The 21,224-nt window shown below is 34.3% G+C and overlaps 1 protein-coding gene across 8 annotated transcripts in view; it reads right to left on the reverse strand.

The window, feature by feature from the left end:
* The window catches only part of LCOR (ligand dependent nuclear receptor corepressor), a 127,515-nt gene that overhangs the window by 20,458 nt on the left and 85,833 nt on the right, over positions 1-21,224 (reverse strand). For 5 of the 8 annotated variants that reach the window (XM_060034379.1, XM_060034376.1, XM_060034375.1 and 2 more), the window contains 3 exons: positions 20,000-20,132; positions 15,237-15,524; positions 12,288-12,381 (listed from right to left, as the gene is read on the reverse strand). In XM_060034379.1, the coding sequence (XP_059890362.1) occupies positions 12,288-12,381; positions 15,237-15,474 (332 nt within the window). In that variant the 5' untranslated portion in view covers positions 15,475-15,524; positions 20,000-20,132. Of the gene's footprint in view, positions 1-227; positions 9,724-12,287; positions 12,382-15,236; positions 15,525-19,999; positions 20,133-21,224 lie in introns of those variants that run through there. The other 3 variants (XM_060034381.1, XM_060034378.1, XM_060034380.1) reach the window with 3 other exon arrangements.

Consider the following 21,224-nt stretch of genomic DNA (forward strand, 5'->3'; position numbering starts at 1 on the left):
GAGACAGGGTTACAAGGCAGTACCGAATCCAAATACTGAAGCACAATTTTGAAGCATCAACTTCTAGGTATCTAAGGGATTTCATCTGGAAATAATTTATCACAAAAGATTACAAGCTTTGATTACCAAGTGCATTTACAGTGCACGTTGAAATCTTACCCCTTTTGTGGATTTGTAAAAAAAGCATCATAATCTTAAGAAGTAGAAACCAAGCTTTTAAAACAGTTTTCACAACAAAATTTATTAGAAGAATAGTGGTTTTGAAAAGTCTAGCATCCAGTGAGAACTACCATACACAACATTACAGCTGGGAATGTTTCTCCAAAATGTCATGGTCAAATAATACAATGGAACCATTAAATCTTACACATGCACGAAAGAACTAGCGCGTTTGACATAGAATGCAAAAAAAAGGGGACCACATGGATTAAAATTTTAAGTACTCATCACATACATTAAGACACAGCTTATTTTTAGTCCAGTCAAAAATCAGAACTGCATTAAAAAATTAATGTAGTGCAATCAAACCAAAAAACTTAAATTGTGATCATAAGTGCTCTACTACATAAATGTTGATCATAGCAAGGAACAAAAAGTTCAAATCACACAGTACAAAAAAAATCTGTAAATAAATATAAACTACAGTACAAGAGAAATATTAAATTATACAATTCCGTCAAACTGTAAACAGTATATTGAAATGAGGTCCATAAGAGTAAAGGGGGTTCCTGTTTTGTTGCATGACACTTGAACTTCTAGAAATCTGAAAGATGCCATTTTCCGTATCCTCAAAGGCTATGGGTTTTATATATGGAGAATTCCTTTTAGATGTAAGATATCAAATACTAAAGCAGAGGAATAATCTATTTTGTTAACCACAGACAGTACTGCAGAAAACAAAAGGAGTTTTAAAGAATAAAGACCTCTAACAGACAAGTCTTAACATTAGAGATGCAAAGGGCTAAAACACTGGAATTAGAACTTCACATCAGAAGAAACTTGTCATTGAGGACTTCTAGGCTACAAAATATACTGACAGAATTGTCTGCTGATATGTAGTCCTAGACCTCTGCTAATTTTTTTGACATTTACATACTCATGTTACAACACCAACTTTGGCAGAATCACTACTAATAAAATCAGAGCACTCCTGGCCCAACGGTTCCATCACAGTGGCCAGTGCACAGAATTCTCTAAAGACATTGCATAAACTAGAATGTAGAGGTCAGACACCCAAGGACCAGTGCTTGAATTTAGTAGTAGTATGGTGAAGAAGCAAGAGCCACATTGAGGAAGAACTGCATCTGTTATAGCTTACAGAAGCAGCAAGGAATGTCGTTTAATTGTGCTGGCTATTAGTGGCATTTAAAAATATATAGTTAGCTGTGTATGTGTATGTGTTGCATGTGCTGGCTATACATTTATGCACATTTTGTCTTTTTAAATACACTGTTAACAGGAACCCCCATATTATCTGCTCAGTAGTAATAACTGAATATATAGAATGCCACTATAAGAGTGTGAGGCACCGTGTGCTGGAGAGTTATATGCAGCTTTAAAATCTGTTTGGCTGAGTTATACCTGGATACCTGAACTGAGTTTTTAAGTTGACATTCATCAAGGATGTGCTACCAGCACGTCAAAATAAAAGCAAAACAGAAAAATACAAGTCACTGTTAGGTTTAAGAATAGCATCAAAGTACCTGAATTGAGTGAGAATAGTGTGTAAACTGTCCCTGAGGGTTTTTAAACAGTGTGTACAACTTGGATTCCTAAGAACATTAGCTATATTTAACAGTGTGGACTGATAAAATACCAATGTTTGACAGTTTAAAGTGGAGGTTATAAAGAATTATACGCAAACACTCCGAATGTATAGTTTATATGTTTCTTCTCAAAGCAGCAACAAGCTGCTGTAAAGTATACATCCCATCAGAACAAGCAACATGTGGGAGTCAGATAAAGGTTTCTATCTTAGTCTGGTTTTCTGACAGCACAGCATATCAATATCCAATGACTATATCTTTCCTAGATCAGAATGTAACTATAATTTTGACTAGCAATATAGGATTAGACTTTTAATCAAACACTTTGCTATTACATACTAAAATTCCTTAAACTTACTAATGCTGGTATACTAACCTAGTTAATTATCCCCCCCTTCATTTTAGAAATATACCCTTCCACAACTTAAAAACATTAAGATCCATTTTCAGTCCTCTGATGTAAAAAGCATGTCAGTGAATTAATATTAAAAATTTACACAGTAAAAAGGCCTGAATTTCAGCCAAAGATTCTAAATACTGCTCATTCCCTGAAGACTTAAAGGGAGAGAGAATCCCTACCCATTTTCCTAGTGATTTATTTTTCTAAAACTGTCTGACACAATTTTTCATTTTGGGGAACTTCCCCCTCACCTCCTCTCAAATTCCAAATTCTTAGCCTGAAATGCTTAATGAAATGGGGAAAATGAGGCAATCACTTGGAATTGCTTGAAAGGTACAAAATGTTATTGTCTTTTTAAAAAATAAGACAAGAATTATTCATATAAATGTGATCTGACCCCATATTATGTAGTATGTTTTATATTTTTAAATAATCACCCTAAAACTTACAGTACCTAAGACTCTGAAGATAAATTAAGACTTTAGTGTTGTAACAGAAAAAGTGCTGAATTATCCCTTTTCTAGTACTTTAAACATTTCAGACAAGTGCTTTCCTAGTGACAGTAAAGTTTACTATATACCCTTCCACCAAGCAGGAAACAAAGTCACCTGGATGAAACAAAAGACTTTTAGGAGTGTAGCACCGGGTATTTACCAAATAACAGATGTTGTTCAACTCATTCTGAGGGGCTAAAAATATTGTAGATTGAAATTCTATTTGGCTATTGTATGTTAAAAATCCCTGCCCTACTGTGTCAGTGTCCTGTGTCCAACCCTCCCACCCCCCTCCCCCAGTCCCCTTACACACTATCCACTGAGAATCTAATCTCTAAAGAGATTATTTTAAAATTTATGTTTTCAGGACATACCTGAGAAAGGGTGCAATTATGCAGAACAAGGAACCCAAGACTGCACTAATACTGGTTACAGGTTCATAAATTCTTTCCCAAGACAAATCTAAAAAGTCTAAGAGGTATGGATCTTCAAATATGTCTTACTGCTTTAGATTTTTTTGGTATGTGTGTAGGGTCATTTCCAGTGTTGAAAAGATCATCTTGAGCCTGTTCAATGACAGTTCAAGATGGGGTAAAGAGTTTAATTCCATATTCAAACAATAAAGATTAAATATTATGATTATAATATTTGCTACATCCAATAAATTTATCATTAACTAAAAGTGCTTGCTTTTCGGCTTTTATTGATATAGCTATAAATGAACTGGAAACCTTAAAATTACCCTCCTAATAGTTGCAGAATTAACTCATATTTTATTGTCAAGCCAATATTAATTTGCCTTTATTCTCACTTTTCAAACACTCTAAAAGATTTTTCTGACTATCAAATGAAGGTGGCCCAACTTTACCATGTTATCTATCCTGCAACTCATTTTTAGTATTGTAGGGCAGAATCTTTAGCTTTTCCTGATCTACATACTTTCCCCATCCTACTTCCCAACTCCCTCCCCTCCAATCTCCTTCATAACACTTAGGGCACACAGCTACAGGGATAATGTCTGCTTCTTTAAAAGGCAACTGGGAGTTTATTTGGGAATAAGAGACAGAGAATATGCAAAGAATTTCCTCTATTTTCCCTTCAGTCACCATGTTCACAAATCCTACTTAAGTCTCAAGGACAGAATGTATCCAAAAAAAACCTAAGAAGACTTTGGAGGTCTGCATTCCTTGTACCACGATTATACTTTTTTCCTTTTCAGTAGAGCTTGAAAGCAATTAGATTAAAAAAAAAATCCCTATATAGCTTAATAAAGTTTCCAAATGGGCTGTTTGGTTAAAGCCATTAAGTTTAATAACACTGGCTTGACCGTAGTATTAATGAAGACCTAATTATAATGGAAAGGTAACAAGGAAAACAATCTTTGATATCTTCATGAAGGTCAAAATTTAACCTGTAAATTTTAATGTCTCCTATAAAAGACTAAGTGGAACAATTCAGTCTATTGCCATATTCCATCACCAATGACAGCAACCTGAATATATACATATCAGAAAAGGATGGTTCACATGAAAACAACCTCTGGCATTTAGTTAAAGAAAGAATAATTTCAAAAGCAAAAATATGTAGCTTGAAAATTAAATCTACAGGGATAATAGCTGTTAAGAAAATGACACTGAGCTGTCATATCTGCTGTAACTACTCAAAATAATTTCAGGTTCTGACATTGGGCTGCCTCAATAATTTGTTTTATAAAAATAACTGAATCCAAGCTTCACTATTGTGGGTCAATGAAATATAAGAGACTCACAAAGGCTTAGAACCCAGCCTCGCACCATGTGCTTACTTGGGGGCAGGGGGAGAACACATAGCTCACTAGCAGCTCCAAGGCTGCTATGTACTGCCTAATGACAGTAGGTAGTTATGATATGGGCCTTTGCAGGTAGTCATTTTTAGTTTAATTTAGAGTTCTCTCCAGAAAATTGGGAACTAAACTTCTCATTGTGCCTTACTGTTTTACTATCTGATCCCATATAGCTCATCTTATATATAGCTCAGGTAAAATGTTGGGGAATGGAAATGCCAACTGGTTGAGGTAATGGTTTATATAAGATAACCAGAGTTCTAAAAGCACTTCAATATTGTAAAGTAAAAGTGTACCAAATAAAGCTAATACACACTTCACACTTGTTGAGCTTGCTCACCAGAACTGAACAGTAATTAACTTCACTTAAGGACCCCTATTATCACACAAAGCCTTACTCATATCCATGATCTGCTGCAGCAAAGGTTTATCAAGCAACATCTAAACTTCAGAATAACAACAAACTTAACATTAAAAAGTATTATACACAAATATAAATTATTTTTCCTGAAAGAGAGACCTTGTCCTTCACGGTATTTGGGGAACAGAATAAAGTGTATAGCTCATCACAAACACAGTTCAGTCACCTGTAAGCCTACTAAACAAAAGTAATATACTACATTACTGTCAAGCTTGATGACTGTTTCAAAAGTGAGAAAGCTAATGATAAAAATACCAACTAGATATCCTTCCACGGAATTAGTGTTTTTGATTTTATAGTGCCATAGCTTATCTACTCTACATCTATGTTCTCTCATAAAAAAATGTAGGAGTTGATTTTAAATACATTATCTCCTAATATTATTTTGAGTCATATCATAGAGTTGGAGTAATGTCATCATCTGCCTACTGAAAAATGAAAGGAGAAAAGGCTTTTGTGACAAAGATAGCTGTGAACTATACTTTCCCATACCATAAAAATGGTCAGCTGTTGTTTGGGCCATGCAAAACTCTGATTAGCAGAAATTAAGCATGCGAATAGACCAATCTCTATTACACATTTAGGAGGATGTTCCCAAACTAGAATATCTACACTGAAAGTGCCAATACAGAATAGTGGCAAATCAAGAGGGAAACCAAATATTACGGGATCACTGCGGCACCAAGACTGACATGACAGCCAGCCACGTGATGAGCCACATCCAAGAAACACATGGTATAATGGAACTCTGAACACAAAATTTAACATTAAAAGTGCACCTGAATATTACAAACTAACTTTACAAAACCTACAATAAGGTAAAATATATATCTTTTGAAATATTCAGCAGCTTTCTGTATTTTTTTTAATTTTTTTTTTTTTTTTTGGAGAGGCTCATGAAATTTAAAAGGGACCACTATCTAATTTCAACCATGCTTCACAAAACAATAATGGCTATTTTATATTGCAGTTACCAGTGTAATGCAATTAGTGCTTTAAAATAATCTACACTCAAAAAGAAAGAGAGAGACCGACCGACCTTTGGAGGAAATATTCAAAAGCTTCTTGGAAAAGAAAATTTACCTGAATATCAAGTCATGACTGATCTCAAGTGTAATGTTTAAAAGCTTCACAGACATGAATATTACAATCTTCAGGTCTCAGGACTTTTAATCTGAGAAAGTTTAGAGTTTGGTTTGTTTTTTAAATTCACTTTCTAACCAAAACAAATAATAGAAGTACTCAAATTTTCACTATTTACAACTCAGCCTACAATCTGAAATGACACAATACAAGTTCTCTTATTTAAACTGCAGCATTAAAGGGTAGGCACACCATTCTTCTGCTGCTCGATTGTCATCCACTGAAACACACATAGAAAATATTTATGTTAGTAAAATGATCACTCCATGTACACTACAATGACAAAATTTACATAACTCAACTCATACATCACTTTAGAGACTACCACATAGGATTAAAACCTCTCTGAACAGTAAAACTCTACAAAAGTTGAACTTTTAGGGCCAGATTTTTAAATGGGCCTTTAATGATGCCTTTCTGAGGGGATAAAAACAAGCACAAATTAATTGCTCAAAGGACCTTTTTGCATCAATCTTGGGCTACCGAATACCCCCAAACATCATGCAAAAAGGTACCATGGCTGCAATTAATTGTGTGTGACAAATCGAGTGTGGAACAAAGGAGGTGTTCCTTCATAAGCTTAGTCCTTTGCTTTCAGCAAAATTTCTACAACTTCCTTCAACTGCAGATGAAAACCATACATTTCATTAAGTATTTTATTGCAACTTCCAGCTAGGCTAGAAAATACTGCAGAGTCATACACTGCTCTGAACCCAAACTGCTTTTTCTGTTGAGAAGACTAGAAAGCTAAGAGGAAACAGGCTCAGTCATCCACTGATTAAACTGCTGCACAAAATAACCAAACCAAAAGAGGAACCCAAGCCCAGGCTATGTCAAGAATGTGTGTATTTTAATAACAGCAATGGTGTGCCTAACCTTTGAACACACAGGTTGCTGAGGGAAAACTATCCTTAACCTAATTAACTGCTCCAAAGTTTCCAGGCAAGAATTTATGCCTTGGGAATATCTGGACCTACTTCTCAAACTGTTAGTATCCATCAGAAATCATCAACCTCAATTTAACGCTCCAAGTTTTGATTTTATTTTACACAAAAACTCCAGTGATTTTTTTGTTTGTTTTTGGTTAAGCATTTAGAAGGGGCTGACCACCTTTCTCAGCAGATTAGAATACAGGGTGTATGTGGGGTGGATTTTGTTTTGCACAAAGAGTAATTTTAATTTGGTCACAATGCAAAATTAAATTTCATGGGCTTTATTTACCTGTTATTCTTGCAAAAAAGTTGTAGAAAATAAATGTTCCAAACCGTATCACTGTAATTTTAAAAGCCCATCTCAAAAAAAACCTTAGGTGTTCTTTAAGGAGTGCTTATACAAAACACAATCTGAAAGATCCTGAACTGTGTGCTAAACAACCATAAAATTCAGCTAAATATCAGAAAAAGTTAAGAAGGGGACAGTATGTAGGATGCCAAAAAAAAGAAAAAAAGAGTTCAAAGCAACAAATAAAACTAAAAAAAAAACCCCTGCCCCCTTGTACTAGTATCTGAATTAGTTAAAAAAGAATTGCTAAGCAGCTTGACTTCTCATTGAATTATTGTCAGAACTGAAATGCAACCTAAATCATTTTAGGTTACCTTGGGGTTGTGTTCTTTCTCTCACCACAAACATGGATTCTTCACTTATGTGGATATTTGAGCAGATTACTGAGGCTGTAAAATCTAGATACCACTTTTGCAATATTATAATTACACACATTTCCCCCCTATTTCTCCCATCCCCCAAAAAACAGATCTTAAATATTTTAAAATAGTTGCTGCAACTGACATTTAGTTGTTAGTTAGCACATGATCAAATCTGTAAAAGGATTTAAGAATACAAAGAAACTTAATTTGCTAAAATGAGGCATCCTCTATTGTTTTATGTAATGTACCCTGACTGCTCCTGAGTAAGAACGGAGCTCGTCCTCCATGAGATAAGGCTATATCCTCACTTGTTGGTGAGACCAAATTCTACCCTTAGAAAATCCCAAATGAAGTAACAGCAAAGGTAGTGTTACAACGTAATTGAAGCATTTTTGAAGGTAGTGTGTGCACATTTTCCACCTCCTTCCCCCCTCTGGGTGAGCACTAAATAGATTGCTAATTTGTTAAGTAAACTTAATAGTGAGAAGGAAATCATAAAATGTTAATTGACCCAAATAATTATTTATCATTGAATAGCCAAATTTCTTAAATTCAAAAGTTCATTGTTCTTAGTTTCTTTAGTTTAACCCTTAAATTAGTTGAATCTCAGAAGAAAAAAATGTGAATAATTTCATAAGATGGCTTTCCAATTTGCAATAATAAAGCTCCCAATATGACAGAGGTGGTCTCTAAAAGGGGGCTTTTTTCTTTTCTTTTCTTTTAAATAAAGGCAAATATAACTTAAGAAAAAAAAAAGAAAAGCATGCAGGCTCTACAGGCAAGGAGTCCACTTCCATGTATCTGTTCTCTGTGAGGTAACTCAATTCTCTTTTGTAGAGAAACATGCAAAAGGCCAAACAATATCCCGAGCCATACTGCACACGAAAATTTTAAAATATGCAACAACATTCAGAATGCACCTTTCACCCCTGTACACACAAGTCAATGCAAAATCTGCAAAGAAACAAGTGTCACAGTAAATGAAGTTAGGTGCAAGCAATGACAGCTGAACAATGCAGTAGTGCTCACCCAGTTTGTACAGTAATTGGCACTCTACAGTATTCCTACTCATTTTTTGATTCATTTGCACTTTGTGCTGCCTCTCCCTGGGGATCTAATTCAATCTTTACAGAAACATCTGGCCCCTCCGACCTCATTAACTTCATCTTTTTCTTTGGAGGGTTTTTCAAAGTGCCCAGCCTCTCCTTTACTTTGTACTCCAGTGTACTGTGGGGAATCCCATAAATACTCTGAGCTTTGGAAACACTCATTTTTCCACTCATAACCACTGAGATTGCTTCCTCCAGTATCTCACTGTTGTACTGTCTGTAACGCCCTCTTTTCTTCCGAGGCTGCTTGGAGCCAGGATCTCCTTCTTGATCCGATGTGGGATATGGCTGTCCAGAGGTAGACTGCTCAGCATCTGAGCCCCAAGAATCGGGTCCAGCATCTAACATGCTTTTTCTATTTTGTTTTGGAAGAATAGCCCTTAATTTTTTACTAAGCGCGCTCTCCGTTTGTGAACCCATTACCAAAGAGCTATAGCTGTACTGATCACCAGTGCGATTTTCCCAAGAAAGATCCATTCCTCGAACTTGTGGTATCTTTAAATCTACAGGAGATGAATGGCTCACATCCTTTTTCCCATCTTGTTTTGCTTGAAGTGCCATTTTTGGAAAGGCAGAGTTTTCTGCAAGAAAAGGAAGGTCACTGATGTTGTTGAGTGCACCATTTCCCCTGAACTTCATACGGCTGAGGTTGAACTCATAATGTGGTTTTGCCCAAGAGGCTTCCCTGGATAATATTAAGTGCTGTCCATGATTCTGTAATCCAGATGGTCCAAGGCTGGCAGCTGTGGACAATTGGTTTCTGCTCAGTAGTTCTTCACTAATCTGCAGGGATCGAGCCAGTGGAACTTTGAGTGATGTGGAGTGTCCAAAACCTTCCCTGGTTCCATCCTGTAAGCTTCTTGGAGGTACCCCATCACCACTCCGAAGTCCGTCTGGGCGGTACTGGCTGGGTCTCCCAGGTCGCCTAATTGGATGGAAGGAAACTGATGTGAGCAGGACTTGCACAGGTAGGGAGGGATGGGTGAGGGGACCACTCCTTTATTAGAAGGCCTTGCTTGGGTAACATCACTTTGTGTTATTTATTTATTTTCTCTAAAATTTAAAAAAAATGGTCTCGGCAGTTAGTTTTAAACTTGTTCACAAAAACAAAAACAAAAACAAAAACCAAAAAAACAAAAAGAAAAAAAACCAAGAGCTTTTGGGCAAAGAAAAATTAAACCTGTCAGCTGGTCTCTGGTTGGGTTCACAAATATTCGGAGAAAAAGTTTCGCGCAACTGTCTGAAAATAGCACCTTAATTATTAATTACAAAGTAATCATCAAGTCTCCGTAGATCTACAAAGAATTGTGTTACCAACGTGACGTTACCACTAAACAAGTACAGTAATAAAAGAGTAAGCCAAATAATTTATTTTAATGCAACATAATTCAACATTCATGACAACCAGCTATAAAACTGGAACAAGTTACATTGGTGGAACCCACAGATAATTGCTCATTTATCCCACAAACAAGTTGATGTTCTTATCAAAAAATCAAACAATTCCAAATGACATTTCTTATTTTGCTTGGGAAAAAAACCATGGCTACCAGCCCCATGGGGGGAAACCCCAAATCAAAACAAAACAAAATACCCATCGAATTATAACTTACCACACTTCTTCATTTTAAAACACCATTAGTTGCAGATACATGAGTACCACTGATTTTCCATTTGAAATAATCCAAGCTTTAAAGAAACTACCCTTTATTTCCCCCAAAACTTTGTTCCTTAAAGTCTACTCAAAGTAATTATTGTCAGACGTATATAAACAATTTTTTAGCATTTTTCTTTAGTTAAAAAAAACCCTTCTTCTTAAAATACCAAACATTAATTTTAAAATTTTAAGTGGACAGCTTTCAAATAATGTTTAAAAAAATCAACTACTTACACAAAGTTAATTCATAAGGCTTTCATTTTTACAATAGAGAAAGATTATCAATGATAAAACTGGCAACTGGTAAAGTATGCCTAAGGGGAATAATTACATTAACTAGGCACAAAAGTGGAACTTTGCAGAAATAATGGTAAACCAGCTATATTCTCCAAAAGTCTACAGGGACTCTGACGTTACCAGTAAATAACATATAACAATTCAGCTAAAAGATGGCCAGTACTGCCGGTGCTTTTGTCTTCCAGAAAACACTACCACAATCAAAACATTTACTTTCCATGCAGAGGGACAAACACAGCAATTTCAACAATATAATACATAGACCTGGTGGCCAAGTTTAAAGTGAATCTTAAGCAAGGGATGCATTTATGCAAACAGCACTTAGGCTTCTCTTACGTGTGTCCTTAATTACATAACTCAAGTTTTTTGACATATAAATGGAACCAAATGATTTGGGACCATGATGACTTAGATCTATATTTAGTATGAACTACAGTGAAAAAAAGGGCTTAAGAAAAAATGGTTAGTAAACTATGCAAAATGGATTAAATTAATGTTATTTTTAGACTGAATAAAGGAGAGAAAAAGGAAGATGATGAAATTTTAGAGAAAATAAAGGGAGCATTTCAGAAGTCAGTAAAGGAATCCTTCAATTTGAAGGTAATTAAGAATAAGTTGAAAAAGGTTAGTCCATTTAGTGTTTGCTTACTCCTTTGGTATCTAAACATCTTCCCCATGTTGCTATTCTAAAAGTTAAATAAACCTAAATATTAACTAACTTACCAAAGTTATGTTTCATATTTAGATGAAGCTTATTTTTGGTCACAACACAGTTTTATGGAAATGCCTTCCCAATATGGCATCTAAGCATCTTCATTAATACCTGACCATTTAAAATAGCTACTATGTACACACAGAGGGAGAATTAGACAATTCTTACATCATAAAACTAGGTGGTCAGAAAATTCACTTTAGTCTGCTAATCGCTATCAAAACTGAGCATGTAATAATGTCTTGGCAGCCTAAGATGGTTATCTATCAATATCTACAACCGGTCTTATCTAATTAAAAACAAAAAATACACACAATTATTTTCTGAACTGCCACACAGAATTAAAACTGCAGTTCAAATCAACAAACCAAACCAAACCATACCAAACCAAACCAAACCAGAAAAAAACGAACAGCCCCCATACTCCAATCATTAGAGATACCAAGTTAAATATTGGAGCCCAATTTTCATTCAACAACCTCAGCACACAGAATACTGCCTTCACATGTGAACTCTGGAATTACTTAGGTTGGGTTTCACACTCCCAAACACTCAACAACAAAAAGTCCAAAGACATTCTTGCCATATTCCTGATTATTTACTATTTGTACTAAACTGGCAAAATTGACCTATATTTGCCAATTCTAGATTTCAGATTCTGCTTTTACTTGATTGATAGACTAAAAGTAATTTTACTAAAGGCTCACCTGTAACAGTGTTATTCTAAAGGATCAAGTTTTAAAACATACAGGGGAGACTGGCATCAATCTTTGATAAACTGTCCCCTATAAAACTGTGGAAGGCCACAAATATTTTCCCTTACCCGTTCCCTTGAGTACTGGAGCAACCTGGAGAATGGCTCAGGGAAGTGCTGCCAGCACATGGACTTTTCTTAGTGGATAGATCAAGTACACCGTCTGTAGAGATACAAAGAAACACCTGAGGATATTAAAAACTGGGAGCAAATAAGAACTGAATAGGCTAAAAATGTCAAAGCAGTAGGCTTAGTCAACTAAACAGATAAAACTAGCCATATATTTTGAGTTACAAAACCAATTTACTAATAGAATCAGGATATTTTTCCTCCTGAAGTGACATAAACTTAGCAAAGTTTGTTATATCTCATATATCCAAGGGTTAAATATTTCATTAATAGGGCAAAAGAAAAGGTAAAGCATTAACACTAAAGATGTTAAGATATAGTGAGATATTAGAAATAGCAGTATACACAGTATGAGGTTCTGCCATGGAATTATGAGACATCATTTTCTAAATTTACCTTGATCAAAGTATATGAGTTTAATGCCACAATGTCATATGAATTATAAAACCAAATTTCTCAAGAGCTAAGTCTACCTGAAACACCAGGAGTATATAAAAGTTAGATTTGGAAAAATTTAAATACAAAAGTCATTTTAAAAACAAGTTTATATGGTTATCGTAAACATATATAACTGTACAAAATAATATGTAAGATGAACCAGTTGTTAACTGTTTATAATTTGCATGTATCCTCTTCGGACACATCTGCAAAACTTGTGTATTTGGAGTCAATCTTTTGGGAAAAATCAGCACAGATTCAAAATTTACTTGCTGATATTTAATAAAGGCAAGGTTTTTCGATGAATAAGCTATTATAAATTGATGAGCAAAGTTTAAGGAAAGAAAGAAGAATGAAACAGTCTTGATACTGATGGGAGCCTCGGGGGATAACCATTTTTTTCTTTTACTGATGCTAGACCAAATCACAAATTCATGTTATTAGAACATAAAATTAGAAGACTTTATTCTCCCCCAAAGACTTTTTTACCCTCATAGACATGTCTAGAAAAGAAAACTCATAGTCTGAATAACTTTTAAAGCTGCCATTCTGTCCAAAATTAACAGAGAAGAAAGATAATACTCAATGCCTCTGATTTTCAGTTGGCCTGCAGAGATGCCTGCTATCTAGTTATGTTAAAAATCACCCCAATATAGAACCCACTTGGGACTTATATCTGAGGACACTGTAACTCCCTATTTCAGGCAGTTAGAAATAAATATGCAACTGAGTTTATAAACCAAAAGAAGCCCACAACTCATACACAGTAAGTGTTGTCCTTTAGAGTCACTAATATTTCTAAAAACGTAATCTTATAGAACCAAGTATCCCATTAGCCATCTAACCCAATTAGATACCTAACAAGCAACACTGCTTAAAATATTTCCAACCAAAGATAGTACTATTTTCAGTCTGTCTAATCATATTATAGGCAACATATTTTAAATCTACCACTGAAAATATTGTGATTTAAGTTGAAAACACATTAAAATTCATTAGGAGATATACTTTTAAAAATTTTGTTTCATTTAAGGTTTATGTACTATAATCCTATCATCTAGTTCAAATTTCTCTTGGTAAGAGCATGCTGTCAACACAACATACCTCTCAAGCATAACACTAACCTTAAGAAGTTAGACCAATTTGTATTTCTGTATTGTTAATCTCCATTATTAATACTTTAGATACAACCTCTACGCTGTCATTCTATTGTAAACCTGAAGCTTGTAATGCAATATTTAGAGCAAACAGATTTTTAATGAAAGTTACCAATCTGTGGTAAAGAAAACAATCCTCAATAAAATAGAAAAGAACAACTTTACAAACACGGTAACCAAAGGTACAACTAGGAGGTCTAGGAGGCCTCCTGCTAGGAAATCTCTCAGAACTTCAGAGATTTTGATTGCTGCTCACTACACACAAAGAGAAAGAAGGCAAAGGAAAGCTATTTAGAAAAATATCCTTTGATAAGCAACTAAAGCCAGTCCATTAAGTGTCATTCCTTCATAAACAACTTAAAATAAGCAAAATAAAGTTCTTTCAAAGAGGTTCTTAGAAGAATTAAACTTATTTACTTTGCAAAATAAACATGTATTTCTCACCAATAAATCCACACTTTTATGAGATTTCTATGGCAATAAAATCTCAGTACTACAGATATCACCAATTTACAATTTGTAGTGGTTCAAACAGTGGCAGAGTTGAAATGCTCACTTCATCTTTGTGAAATTAAAGGTAAAATGAGATCACAAATCAACACGGATATTTAATTTACTTGAGAGTAACTTTTCAAAGACTCAAGAAATATCTGCTATGCAAAACTGACACCCTCTTAACCTCTTCACTTAATTAGGATCCTCACCAACAGATTACCTTTTGAAAATACTCTAATTAGTTTATAATACAGTATATGTATGTATGTGTGTGTATTTATAAAATACTGAATACAGATAACAACCTGGAGTGTGTCTACTGTCTTCTCAATATTTCTAACCTCATGAGTTTCTTTTTTTTAAATGCAAATAACACATATTTTTGCCTCATGATCTCATCTGCAGAATATAACTTCTATCTGACAAGATACATTTATTTCTCAGATAGGTGATAATCCTAAACATTGATGGAAAGGGGGGAAAGTTAATTTTTCAAAGGGGTTTTAAAAACAATGGATATGACAATGCTTGGGAAAGTGTGAACTACTTCTACAAATATGAAGTAACAGCTGTAACCACCGAACTTTCTGGGTGGTACATCAATCATGACTACAAACTACTGATGGGTAAAGTAGCCAATTTATACTTCTTCTCTATCATCGCAGAGTCAGGAATAATTTAAAAATCACATTAGTTTATCCTATTATTGCTTCTGGTGCCCTACTTGCCAATACTTTTTTTTCTCCCCAAATTAAAAGTATTCTAATTGGACAGAGGAGATCTTGACATCAAACCATACCTTGTTCGCTAGGTTCTGACTGAGACTTTCTGACAGTAAGGTCCAGAGGTGAGTCTTGGTCAGCCATGAGAAGTTTGCTGAGCACAGGGTTCTGAGTAGTTGCAGCCGTGGGAGAGGTGGTGACTGGAGATGCTTTCAGCAGGCTTTGGTTCTTTGTGCTATTGGGCTGGCTGGGGTCCTGAGTAGAGCTATTTTTTGAGGTATATTCAGCAGCAAATTGTTGGATCATTCGCTGCATGATCTCACGGGCCACTAGGGGAATATTGGGGTCGGAGACCCAGGGACTGTCTGTAAACAAAGATTTATTTACTTTTAAAGTGGGACAATGTACTAAAAAGAGACAGCTTTCAAGCAAACAAAATTTCATTTTATTTTTTTTCTTAAAATGCAATATCCTAAAAATAGTATTCCCTCTTAGAGTTATATTTTTAATCTCCAGGCTTATAAAAGTTGCAGATTTTTAAAAATAAAATTTTAATAAAATTATTTCTAAACACCACCCCCACCCCCGATTATGAAGTCAAATAAAGGGATAACCAATAGTATATCTTATGGGCAAGAATCACTTACCTGATACAGAAATCCCAAAACCCTTTTTAAATGAAATAATTACTCCCCTGTTTACCACCTATAGATTACATCTGGTTTCCCCTAGATCTTTCCTCAACCATAGCTTCCTATATAATTGAAGAATGGAATGCTTAGTTCATGAGGCTTAATTTACTTTCTGCTAAAAGTCTGAAGGCATATCAAGATTATAAAGGAGATAATATTAAGATTCATGATCGGCTAGGGCAATAGTTGTCACACTTTAATATTCATGAAAATCACTTTGAGGGCCTGTAAAAACAGATTGCTGGGTCCTATCTCCAGAGTTACTGATTTAGCAGTTCTAGAGTGAGCTCAGGAACTGGCATTTCTAACAAGTTTCTAGATACTGCTGGTCAGGGGACCACACTTTTAGATGCTCTGCGCTGAGTTTAAATGCCAAATCTCAAAAGCCTAAGACCATGTACTTTTCATAAGTTCTTTACACTCTACCAACCACTGAACACCATAGATAGGGAAGCAATAAAACAAACATCTAAATTATCAATTTCTAGTCAATGTTAATTTAAAAATAAAGACCATATGAATTCATTAACTCATAAAACTTTCAGCACTGGAAGAGTCCTTGAAAGTAAAATAAGATGGAAAATGCTTTGTGTAAATATATTACCATCACATCTCTCTCATTACCACGCTATCAGGGAGACTAAACGCTTTTTGAGAAAAGCAGATTATGTTTGTTTACCCCTGTATACTCAGCACCTAATCTTGGTGTAAAGTATTCATACATTCATATTAGTTGAGTAATAAATGGATCAATCAAATCAATCAATAAATAGTTCTTAAAAAAAAACAATAAATGAGACAAATGTGATCTAAAGAGTAAGTGGCCTCTTCAGATCTGTACAGATGGCTAGTGGCAGACCTTGATCAAAATGCTCCACCGTGACCTTTACACTTCCTTCCCACACTTCCTAGGCTTTAGAAGATGGGTCTCAGAAAACCTGAGTTTCCTTGCTCTTTTAAAGATTAACCATAGAAGGTCAATTACTTTACCTATAATATTTTGGAGCTGTAAGGAACTTTGATTTAGTCAGCAAAACCGACTAATAGCTATTAATATCTAAAATCACCACAAAAAACAAACACATTAAAATCACACAGGACTTCCAAGAACAATTTTTTTTCTGAAGGACAATATTCAGGATCAGAAGATAGTCATAAAGTCAGAATATTTATTTAATTCTCTGGAGTTTAACGAGGTTTGCTCTACCAATAATAACATTTCTGTTCTATTAAGAAGGATTTTTAACCTTAAGTTTCCTCTCTATAAATAGAGACTATGAGCATGCTAGATGGTTTAAGGATAAAGGTATTCAACTAGGTAAGGTTCAGAAGTTACTACAATCACTGACAATGGTTCCTTAAATGTTTTAATAAACATTTTTAGCCATACAGTGCTTTTTTCAATCTCTCTACCCACTGGGTTTTCTTATCAATATTTCTTTCTATTTAAGATCCATTTTTTTCTTGCACAGCATACAATCCTCTGAATGACTGTATATAATTTAATGTTTTAATGTTATTGTATCTTTGTATCCTCTGAAAAGTTGGATAATATATAATAAAGAAAGCTTCCAAATAGGAAGCAAAATGAAGTAATTTATGAGATGTCTGTGTTTAACTAGATTAATAAATATTACAGAGACTTGTAAAGAGTCAGAGATTTTAGGATAAAGACCATAAATTGCTACCTTTGAGCTTTAAATGCCTGCAGCATATTTTGCCTCTTTATTGAATAACTAATATAATCAAGAAACAATTCATGTTTACGAATTGATGACATCTCTGCCATCTGAATTTCTATGTCTTTTGAAAGTTTCTTGAACACATTTCATTCTTTCATTTACTTAAAACACAATATCTATAAACCTAGCCATGCTTAGGGGAACATGCACAATTGAGTCAAATAAAAACAACAAATCAGGTCAAAGTTAAAACTACAGAAAAACATGTGAATGCTACATCATAGCCACCTGTTATGTTTTTAAAATGTAAACCTAACTTTTAGGAAAGTGTCAAATTTTCTGAGACAACTGACAAAGCAAGCTGAAAAGAAATGATTATGACAGCTGTATAAGGTTTATTGTTCTTAAACTGGAATTTATTTATAGAGTCCATACCACAAAAGCCTACTTTTATTTGCATCTAATGTTTCTACCTAGCTATATATTACCTGTTTATACTCCATTATTTAAAACATACAATTTGCAATACTTGGAAACAAAGGACTAAATCCAAATACCTGAATTATTTATTAAAAACAAAATATTCTCCTCAGATTAAACTGCCTGTTATATCTCTGGATACTTAACATTTTTGGTATTAATTTGAAGACTACTAATGCCCATCTTTGAGACATTTCCAAGAGGATTAATAAAATATCTAAAAATAACAATATTAATACATAAAGGGGAAACTTCCAACTGCAAAGCAATAGTTCTTTTTCTGAGCATCATATGCCAGTAGACAGACAAATATACAAACTTAACTTTACATACAATTTCAGAGGATTCTCATCTCTCAAGACTGATTCCAAGGTAAGAATTCCTCTCCAAAAGGGTATGTGCCCCAAACTAAATTTCTAAATAAGAAAATTTACAAGAATTTTAACCTAAGTTATACCTACATGACAAAGGGATGGGACTAGTAGAGAAGCAGGTTAGACTTCTCTTCATCTGCTTGTGATTAACCTCATTAACTCCCTCTAAGCAAAGACTGGATGACAAGTGCTTCCTCCATGTAAATTAGGAAGAGGAGTTCCTCTTTTCAGATAATGCATTTTCCTGCAGCATTAGACCCATGACTCAGTAAACATCCTAAAGGAGAGGAGTAGCAGAGAAGCTGGAAAAATATTTTATTTAGTTAATAAACTGAAAGAACTGATCTATCAGTCATTTATACGTTAAATGTGAGTTACTTTAATAAAATAATCAAAAGTTCATAAAACTAACATTTTGAACATAATTTTGGAATCAGGGTACTTTATGGAAATGGTATTGTGAGCATGGAAGCCTTGGCTGGGAGCTTTAGGTGAGAGCGTACTAGAGGATATTAAAAGAGAAGTGAGAAGTACTAAAAGATTTAATTTTACCTGGGGATCTGATGGAAGAAGAAAAAAAAGTGCCTCTGGAAACAAAAATCTTATGTATTCCTTAATTTCATGTCACTTCACCTCATACTCCCTTTTGAAAATATTGATCACATTAACCAAAAGCTCAGCTGGTCTCCAAGTGTAACCAACCGATTAGAATCTGCATTATCAGACTTTTAACTAGTGTACAGGCAAAAATCACCCCTCAAACTTCGGAAAGAAGAAGGGAATTTCCAAAGGAATGAGAGGTGTAAACTAGAACATGTGAAGAAATATTAAAGAAAGTGGAATCACTGAGTCTGCTGAAGATGAAATAAGGATATTCAGCATTATCAGAAGTTTGTAAAAAACTTCGTTAGAGCCTATCATAGTAACCTCCATCTTGGAACTAGAGGGACGGCATAACTAAGGAATACAAATTCATTTAGAAAGAATTTCTCTAATTTTAATAATTTAAATTTTTTTAGTAAAACAAGGCTGTATTCAAGGAGAAAAAAAGTTTGCAAATCTAATTTTCAGATTAAGTTTTGTATTTTTTTTCTCCAAATGAAATTTCAGTGAGGAATTACTAAAATTTTACAGTTTGCTTTATGATTATCAGTGGCTAAAACAGTGACTTTTTTTTTTTTTTTGGCTGCTCTGTGTGGCTTGCAGGATCTCAGTTCCCTGATCACGGAATGAACCTGGGCCACGGCAGTGGAAGCCTGGATTCCTAACCACTAGGCCACCAGGGAACTCCCAACAGTGACTATTTATGTAAGAAAATTTGTCTAACAAAATAAAGAACTACTGAGACCATACAATTTTCACAGTTTCATAACAATTTTAAGAATTATTTAACTAAATCTTACATGGCACCATCACTGCAGAGCAAAAAGGAGGGAGAGGGGTTGCTTCACCTTATTCCAAATTTAACTTGACCAAAGGAATATAGAGAATTATAAAATATACTATAAAGAAAAATGTTTTTAAAGCTAATTCTTTTTTAAAATGACATTGAAATTAAGGAGACTAAGATAAGACAAGCAGATGCTAAATGTCATTCTTCACTGGAACCAACCTTTTCTACAAAAGACTGCATTGAGGAACTCTTCTGCTTGTCTCTCGAATCGAATGATTTTTGCTTGCTCTCGTTTAAGCAGAGCTTCTTGCCCAGCTCCCGAAGCTGGTTCATCCAGACCGACTAAGTGTCCCTGCAAAAATATTTGGTGAAATATTTGCACAAAAATCTTTCCCCATTCAATATCAAAAGCACAGATCCAAAATCAAAGACAAATGTTAGTAACAGATAAGACAAATCATTTTAATACAATTAAAATATTTTAAACCTTCAGCATAATATTTATCTCCACAAAAGTACAAAAACAAACTGAATAGAAAAATATGCCTTGGGTGTTTTTATCCATGTTTTTTGATTATGAGTTTTGTTTAAATTTATAGGTTAACTCTAATTGAACTATAATTACTAAAGGGAAAATTTCTTTGAGTATTCAAATACATCGGTTCTTATTACACTACAGCAACAGTTTATAGACAACCCAACTCAGATAAAAAGATATCTTAAACACCAAATCTCATTTGACAATCATGTTTGCCCTCCTAGTATATTTTCTCTAGACACAAAACAAACATTTTAAAAGGGCCATTAGGAGGGAAAACTCAAAAATAATGCACCTGAATTCCTAATTCTGTCCCTAGAGTACTATTTTATAAATGATAACTTTCGAATCTTTAGTGGGTTGTGAAATTAATAGGTCAAAACTAGCACTAGAAGAAAAAAACTGAAAAACAATGCACTGCATTATAAGAGTTAAATAGTTCAGTATCTTAAGGGTAAAAATTTTATATATATATATATGTTTGCAATATAAAAATTTTATATATATATGTTTGCAAAATAAATAAATAAATAATATATATATATATATATATATGTTTGCAATATAAAAATGTGTGTCCTAATCACAAAGTTTCAAAATGCTGCACTAGACGACTCCCAGAATATGCTCTCAGACTGCAGGAGCACTGGACTAGGCTGACAAAGCTTTACACTTACTTCCACCCTTGTAGCTAATGAACAAACAGGAAACTATGATAGTAGAATATAAGAGTATGAAGAAAAAGTACATCTTTTAAGAGTTCAAGTGCATATAATTTTCTTCATTGCAATGTATCAACACATGCATTTACTTATACCATGAAAAACTTAAAAGTGCTCTAAATAAGAAAATGGGACATACCTTGGCACAATGAAAAGGAAGTAAACAAGATACCGAAGGCATGTT

The sequence above is a fragment of the Delphinus delphis genome, chromosome 16 (genome assembly GCF_949987515.2).
Source record: "Delphinus delphis chromosome 16, mDelDel1.2, whole genome shotgun sequence".
NCBI lineage: Eukaryota > Metazoa > Chordata > Mammalia > Artiodactyla > Delphinidae > Delphinus > Delphinus delphis.